At 28.0% G+C, this 9159-nt stretch overlaps 1 protein-coding gene across 1 annotated transcript; it reads right to left on the bottom strand.

The window, feature by feature from the left end:
- Nucleotides 1-6336: 6336 nt before the first annotated feature.
- Nucleotides 6337-7491, bottom strand: LOC149177648 (F-box/kelch-repeat protein At5g15710-like). The gene has a single exon (XM_089421821.1). It carries the CDS (start codon nt 7489-7491, stop codon nt 6337-6339), a length of 1155 nt encoding a protein of 384 aa, XP_089277947.1.
- Between the last annotated feature and the right edge of the window lie 1668 nt (nt 7492-9159).

Genomic DNA, 9159 nt, shown 5'->3' with positions numbered 1-9159 from the left:
TTTCAACTACACCCACTTGGAAATATTTCCAAGATGCCATCAAGGAACAATAATGCCCTATCAGGAGATATGAAGATATATACATAAAGTGGACCACGCTGCAGAAAGGAAGGGAACAAGATGTGTTGAAGTTCACAAATGTTTTCCATACCCTTCGCATGAAGCTAAGTATCAAGGATTCTGAGAGGAATTTAGTACTCAAGTTCAACGACTATCTACAAAAGTACATCTAGGATGAGATGGAGTTATAGACATCTCTTTGCTTTGTGCCACCTATTAATATGATATCAAGATAAAGCATAAATTTAAATAGATGTAGTGAGACTTTGGGTATGCTAATCCAAAGAAAGGGAAAGGCACCCCCAAGCCACAAAAAAGACGAAAAAGGAAAGGCATGGTGACACAAGACAACCCACTGAAGATGAAAGCAAAGAAAAACACCACGAAGTAAAACAAGGACATAGGGAAATGGTGTGAGTTCAATAAGAGGCCCACTCATAACATAAGTGAGTGCTAAGCCAAGTAGGCACTCGTGGCCATTCTAAAGGCTTCCAAATTGGATGCATGCTTCAACCTTGAGTTAGAAAATGACAAGGGGAATGGCAAAGGGAACCATATTATAGATGTAGAGCCTAGTGCCACCATTACCACCACTAAGATCTAGAAGGATGAGCTCAAAGATCCTGATGAGGTGGAGCAGCTCTTACACTCACAAATGTGGTTAAAGGGTTCTCCGTTACAGTTCACTGTTAACAGAAGGATCCAAAGGAATGTAATTTCAACGAAGCTCATGTAGTGGTTGGGCATGTCGACCACACCACACTTTCATTTGTAGACCATAAAGTGGCTTCACAAAGGGTGCGATCTTCACGTCAACCAACAATGATGCCTTTCCTACACTATGAAGCCCTTAAAAAAAGAGGTACTGTGTGATGTTTCTCCTCTTGAATTTTATTATGTATTATTAAGCCAATCATACTTATGGAAGCAACATGTTGTCTATGAGGCTCCATTTTTAAAAAATATGTAGTGGGATAGTAAGTCCAACGAATGTTTCTTGGAGATTTTATCATATCTAATAAGATTATAAATATTCTTTAATATCCCATGAACATAGTTGTTGTGAAATAATTTGAATGAGTGGATACCTCATGGGTATGAGTAACCTACAGACCTTCAAGATTCTTATGTAATTATAAAACAAAATGGTTTTCAAGATGACATTCTGATTATAATAATTTACCTACTAAATCATTTAATGATGCAAGTTACATAGAAATAAATAAATTCAAAAATTATCAATATAAAGCTTAGATAGCACATAAGATGTGTCTAGAACATCTTGAACGTCATCTATAATTGAGAGATGAAGCCAAAAAAAGGAATGATTTGATCATTCTTTGTAGGATGTAACGTTTAAATGAATTTTAATTGCTTTAGCAACATTATTCTGTATGTAGTATTCTAGTCTAATATCTACCTTGAAAGGTGAAAAATCGAATGTTGAATTTTAATAAAGAACATTATGAAGGCTATGATCTACAATTGGATGGTCTTTAAGAAAAAAAAAATTAGTAGTAAAGTTCAATTACTTCCAAAAATTGGAAAAAAAAAAAAGGTAAGATGGTGTCAACTACACTAATATTACATATTTGTTTGTAGCAGACATAAAAATAGTCTTAGACAAAGCTTCATGTAAATCCCTGAATAGTGAGTTATATCTCTATTAATATATTAATGTTGTCCTCTAGATCTTTTAGTTGTAATTGTAAACTTGACCTAGTTTTAAAATCATCTCATATCATTCTTGTATATGTGTTCTACTATAAAGGAAACTTGCCCCACTTGAAGAGGCTTAGCTTTCATCATTATTAATATTAATTATACAAGAATTAATATGTGAATAAAACATATATTTTTAATTAAATAATCTATCAGTAAGGTGTGGAGGTTAAATCCCTACCATTCACCTAATAATTATTGATAATTAAATTAAAAATTTGTAAATCCTATTCCAAAATAAATAGACTTATGAAAATAATCAATATAATATATATTAAAAAACTATATTTTTAATTATACAATTATAATTTCAAATTTTATTTTATTTTTTATTTAAATACAAATAATATTAATTTAAAATTATAAATAAGTACTCAAAATTATTTAATTTTGAAACTTGAATTTATGATTCTCATTATTTATTTTTTAGTAGATTTCTAATATTGTGCCGATCAAACTTTACGTTGAACTATTAATCTCCTAAATTGAACAATCTCTTAACCTCCTAAAATTAACAAATCATGAAGTTTAGTTAAATTCTATATGAAAAATAGTGAAAACGAACTTATCTCTCATAAAAACCCACTTTAAACTATATAAAAAAACTATACTCTTCAAACTTTAAATGTTAAATTAGTATTAGTAGAAAAAATAACTCTCCATGCATTCCTTGAACCAACGAAAATGGAAAACAAAATCATATATTAAAGCATTGGCATGTTTTTTTGCCGAGGGAAGTTGTACTTATTCGTTTAAAAGATAGGCATGTAATGACATTCAATGTGTGTATGCTTTTTGTATTGTATTTCTAAATGGAACATGTAAACAATAAATTTTATTTGATGAAGTTTATATATATATATATATTATAATTTTTATTTATTTATTTATTATTAATTAAATAAATAAATAGATTAAAAAATAATTAAAATTATTATTAAAATTTGTTCTTAAACAAAATCATATATTAAAGCATTGGCATGTTTTTTTCTAGAGGGATGTTGTACTTATTGAGGCATGTAATGACATTCAATGTGTATATGCTTTTTGTATTTCTAAATTGAACATATAAATAATAAATTTTATCTCATTATCTTGATGAAATATATATATATATATATATATATATATATATATATATATATTATATTTTAATAATTTTTATTCTTATTATTAATTAAAAAAATAGTTTACAAATAATTAAAATTATTATTAAAAATGTGTTCTTTTATAGCAGTTAATATTAAAAATAAAATGAAATAATATTGAAATATATGTAATATCACTATTCAAATCAATCTTATTATTAATAGGTCTTTACAGTATTATTTCATAATAATAAATCATTAAAATATCTTTTCATAAATGTAACATTACTCTTCAAAAAAATTTAAAGTTCATTTTATTATTACTATAATAATTACATTTCTATTTTATGGGAATAGATTATATATGAATGTTAAGATGTTGACAGGCATTAATAATCATCTCTTCAACTCGTCTTTTTATCATATTTTCAAAATACAATTTATATCATATAAATATTCATAAAAATGTGAAATATGCAAATTTATACCACAATTTGAAACAATTTATACCATATGAATTTTCTTAAAACTCAGAAATCTCCAATTTCATTATTATAAGGTATTTTAGTTTAAAAAAATAGTTAAAATGAATTTTATATATATATATATATATATATATATATTCTCTGAATTCAACAATTTCTCAATTATAATTAGTAAACATGAAACTAACCATGAAGATATATTTTCCAGCCTGCGGAAATGAAAAAATATTAAGAGTAATGAGCAAGGCTCCACCATACATTTGTGTATCATCGAACAATGTAATACTTTCCATTCAAATAGGTGTTCAACGTTTATTGTGGAGCATTGTAAAACCGACACCGTTGATCTGGTAGACAGAAAATTACGTTAAGCTTGTTAGCGTTAGACATGGCGTGGATCAAACCTATGATCTCACAAAATAATTATTGATAAGTGGTTTATATTTAAAAATATTGATCTTGTATTTTTAAATTGATTCATTTTTCAAATTTTTTTTATTTTAGAGTTTGTTTGATAAAATAATTTTTTTTCTCATCATTAATATAATGATCTTATGTCAGGTTAATTATTAAAAGATCTAACAAATACGATGGAAAAGGACTAGATTGATTTAGCTCTTAATAATTGTTTAACTCAAACTTTCTCTCAAAAATCCATTAACAAAAGGAGGAAGTACCTATCAATCCATGATGACACCAAACCATATATAAGTAGAGATTCTTACAGTATATATTATTGGAGATTACAATGATGAAGCTCATTTCTAAATCTAGAATAAAATAATATTTAGTTTTATCATTGCATACATGTAATGAGACAACTACTAAAAGTTCTTAAGAATGGTATTAAATGAGACGGCTATTAAAATTTCTTAACAATTGTAATAAATGAGATCATTCAAAGTCATTATTTCAAGCATCTATTCTAGACATTTTTAATCATTTAACATTTAATTAAAAAATAGATCAGTTATTGATCAACTTATTTTTCTAATAAACAAAGTGTGTGCCATTCATTTATTTTTAAAAAAATCAAACTATTTTTAACTTTAGTAGAAAATGTTTGGTTGACATAAATAGCTTTCAATTGTTCACCAATGGCACACAAATCACTAGATACTTGTACTTTGCCATACAAGGCAACTATCCTTGTATTACCATTTGCAAAAAAAAACCATTTCAATTAGATTCATTATAACCCAAAATAATTGCCATTGATTGTATATCTATTACACAAAGCCAAAATTGCATTTAACCTTGTACTCTTCTTTATAGAAGCAAGGCCATTAATAGAGATTGCTTTCTTTCCATCAATTTTATTGCTATAATTTTATAAAAAGTACTATAGATGAAGGATAAGAGATTCACATTGTTGACAAATATATTATCACATTCATTCTAAAAGGCAATTTTAAGATTGTGAAAAGTAGAGTAAATAGTTGTAGGTATTGGGGGAATGGGATGGATGTGGTGTAGGGGAGTTTTATAGGTATTTGGGGGCACAAAAAGGGATATTCAGTAAAGGTGGGGGATACCATAAAAAGTAGAGGCTCTATTTTAAAAAAATGTAATGGGGCAGTGAGTCCAATGAATGTTTTTTTGGAGATTTGATCAATATCTAATAAGATTATAAATATTCTTTAATGTCCCATGAACATAGTTGTTGTGAATTAGTTTGAATGAGTGGAGACCCATCGGTATGAGTAACCTATAGACCTTCAATATTCTTAGAAAGTTATAAACCAAAAAGGTTTTTTAAAATGACATTCTCATTATAATAATTTAGCTACTAAATCATTTAATGATGCAATTTAGATATAAATAAATAGGTTCAAAAATTATCAATACAAAGTCTAGATAACACATGAGATGTGTATAGAACATCTTGAACCTCATCTATAATTAGGAGATGAAGCTTAAAAGAGAAATGTTTTCATACACTTTTGACTAGATATATTATTATCATGAATCCTTTGATCATTCTCTTCAAACATTAAATGATAAATTATTGTTATTAGAAAAAAAATAACTCTTCATGCATTCCTTTAACCAACGAAAATGGAAAACAAAATCATATATTAAAACATTGGCATGTTTTTTTTCCCAAAGGAAATTGTACTTAATCGTTTAAAAGATAAACATGTAATGAGATACAATGTGTGTATGCTTTGTTTATTTCTAAATTAAACATATAAACAATAAATTTTATTTCATGAAGTTCTTATATATATATAATTGTTTTTATTGTATAATGTTTTTTAATTTATCTTTAATTTAAAAAAATTAAAATTTATTTTAAAAACTAATTAAAATCATTATTAAAAATCTATTCCGTTATATCAATTAATATAAAAAATAAAATGGAATAATAATGGAATGTATTTAAAATCACTATTCAAATCAATGTTATTAATAATACGGTCATTGAAATGTCTTTTTATAAATGTAACATCACTATTCAAATCAATTCAAAATTAATGTTAGTAAGAAGTTATCAGTTAATGTTAATAAAAAGTTATTATTACTCTAGTATAGTAATTATATTTCTATTTTATAAGAGTAGATTCAAAGTTAATGTTATTATTACTATAGTAATTAATTTTTTATTTCTAGATTATATATGAATATTTCTAGATTATATATGAATGTTGAGATGTTGATAGCCATTAATAATCATCTCTTCATATATGAGTGTTGAGATGTTGATAGCCATTAATAATCATCCCTTCAACTAATTTTTTTCTCAAATTTTCTTAATACAATTTATATCCTATGAATATTCATAAAAATGTGAAATATCCAAATTTATACCATATGAATTTTCTTAAAAATCAGAAATCTCCCATTTCATTATTATAAGGTATTATAATCTTTAAAAAAATAGTTAAAATGAATTATATATATATATTCTGAATTCAACAATTTCTAAATCATAATTAGTAAACTAAATTTAGCATCAAATTATTGTAATATATTTTTAATTATAATCTTTCAGAAGCTGGCACTGGATGAAAATCAGCGTAAGCGACGCGGGGAGGGATATAGTCATCGTGTTGCAATGGAAAGGTGGGAAGCCAATCCCATGATTTTTCTGATAAACTGTAAACCAAAATCTTCACACCAGTGTCAATGATTGACATGAAACAAATCCGATCACCCACTCCTATTATTTCCAATCTCGGGTTGTCAACAGAACTTGCCATTCCCTGCGCAAGAGACGCAGGTATCCGGGCAATCTCCTCCCACCAAAATGAAGAATTTGAGGAGTTTTTATGGAGTTTCCACATAATAAACAATTTTGTCTCAAGGTTGACCGAGACCATTAAAAGCTGAGGCCCACATCTGACCAAATAGTACACATGCACAACATCACACGCTATCAACGTTGGCATTGCTACCTTCCACACCCGTGGCTCTTGCTGCATGCTGAAAACCAGTGTCATGGCTGTCGACCCATTTTGGTATTGTACAACCAGAGTGTAAAAATAACCGTCGCAGTAAATCAATTGATCTATTATAGGCATGTTCTCTAAATTTCCCACGATCCTCCACAATTTTGTAGAGGAATCATATATTTCAACGCTGGCTACGTTTGTGCCGGGGGCAGACCCGATTATGACCACATTGTAGACACCTGCTCCATCTTTATTGTTAGTAGGCTGGCCTTCGGAGATGGCGCACTTACGGATTGTTACAATGGATAGGGGAGAGGGAAGTATGAGGAACCTTTTCGCGAAAGGATCATCTACGATGATGAGAGCACGTAATACTCCAGGCCAGAATAACAGTATTCTCCCTCCAGCGGATCCTCCAAGATCCACGTCACCAGTTAGGAAAGGAAGGGAGAAACGGACCTTCCAAGTCTGCGTGTAGAAGGAATAAGTGTAACATCGCTGTGAGGGGCCGAGGTGCCACAGAAGTAGCCATGGATTCCTGTTAATCGGAGAATTAACCCAAAGCCCGCTCAGCAATTTGCTGGACGAAAAGAGGCCGTTCCATTCCATGCACACCTTCTGATATACAGTAAGGCGTTCCGCAGGCAGCCAAGCCAAAGCTTCCTCTTGCAAATCCTGAGGCAACCCATTCCACCACGTATCGTCGGCAGAACCTGAGCAGTCCTCCTCCCTGTTTGCCATTTCAGCTGTCAATACAATTTTGACGAGTTGGGCATCGACAAAGAACTGGGGAATGAAAAAATTGAGTTTGTGGATCGTTTTAATACTGTATGGGCAACGTTGCCGTTCCAAAAGTCGGCGACAATTCGATTTTTCATCAATTGTATTTATTTATTATATTTAATCTTCAGTTTTATAAACTTGTTACCAATATAGATTTTACTATTTAAATTAACCCATTAAAATAAATAATATTTTTTTTTTTTAACTAAATCAAAATGTTAAACATTTTATCATTTTAAATTATATTAATCAATAGAATGCATTTTAATTAAGATAAAGACTAATAAAATAAAATTTTAAGAAAAATATAAAAACAAATTTTACAAAATTAATCATTATTATCATGTATAAGATATAATTCAATGCATATCAATTAAGATAAAGACCAACCTATTAAAGTGTAAAAGACCCGAAATCAATTTTTATAAAATTGACTTGTAAAGAACACATTAAAATAAATTTCATAAAATTAATCAATATTATTGTGTATAAGGTATAACTTTCTATGCAGGCCAATCAAGATAAAAACCAGCCTGTTAAAGTGTAAAAGACTTAAAAATCAATTTTTATAAAATTGACTTGTAAAGAACACATTAAAATAAATTTCATAAAATTAATCAATATTATTGTGTATAAGGTATAGCTTTCTATGCATGTCAATCAAGATAAAATCTTGAATATATAATTTACAATTCTAATAATGTTAACAAGCTAAAAGGTTAAAAAAATAGAGATATTAATTAATAATTAATTATAGAAAATTCTTCTATATGTTAAGTTATGAATAAATTCTCGATCTTCTGAATTACAAGCCATTATATCTCAACTTATCGATGAATTATGGTCTTTTGAATTACATGCTAGGGGGATTTATGATTATGAATTATGGTATTATGAATTACATGCTAGGGGGATTTATGATTATTGTCTACGGTGATAGTAAGGTTATAGTTCACCATTGCTAGCTGTGTTTTTAAAGCATTTTTTTTTTTAGAGTTATGAGACAAAAGTCATATAGAATAATGCTTTCATAGCAATATACTATGTTTCAATTACTTTAATATACTATGTTTCAATTACTTTAATATGTAGGAGTTATTCTTATTAGGGTAGTCTTGATTCCATATCTATTTCAACACTGAAAGAGAGTCATGGAACAAAAGTCATATAGAATAATGCTTTCATAGAATTCAATATAGTAACATTTTGATGTTTCAATTACTTTATTATCCAGGAGTTACTCTCATTAGGGTAGTTTTGATTGCATATCTATTTCAACAATAGAAACATTATTCCATCATTTTAAAAACATTTTAACGCACTATTTTATTTGATCATTAAAGAATATTTTAATGTGTTATTATATCAACACTTTTAGATGGAAGAGAATCTTGCATTTGTTAGCCTATTAACAAAGTAGGTATGCCATTATTTTTAACTATGACCATTTGGATAGTAACATTTCCAAATTCAAGTTAAAGATAATGTAAATTAAAACATCATATTTTTAGAAACACCAAATTTGATATATAAATGCTAAAACCATATTGTGTAAATCTCATTTTATACAGTAATGAATTATTTTCTATGTATTTTAAAGAAAAGACATCATAATATTTTTTTGGA

The sequence above is a fragment of the Pinus tabuliformis genome, chromosome 4_1 (assembly GCF_031772625.1).
Source record: "Pinus tabuliformis cultivar Carrire ecotype Pingquan chromosome 4_1, CPIR1, whole genome shotgun sequence".
In the NCBI taxonomy this organism is placed as follows: Eukaryota; Viridiplantae; Streptophyta; class Pinopsida; order Pinales; family Pinaceae; genus Pinus; species Pinus tabuliformis.
Note: the sequence above shows the minus strand (reverse complement) of the source record. Positions and strands in the feature narration are given on the sequence as shown.

What these genes read in the sequence shown, in the direction of transcription:
- LOC149177648 (XM_089421821.1), bottom strand. Translation starts at nt 7,491, where the DNA reads ATGGCAAACAGGGAGGAGGACTGCTCAGGTTCTGCCGACGATACGTGG.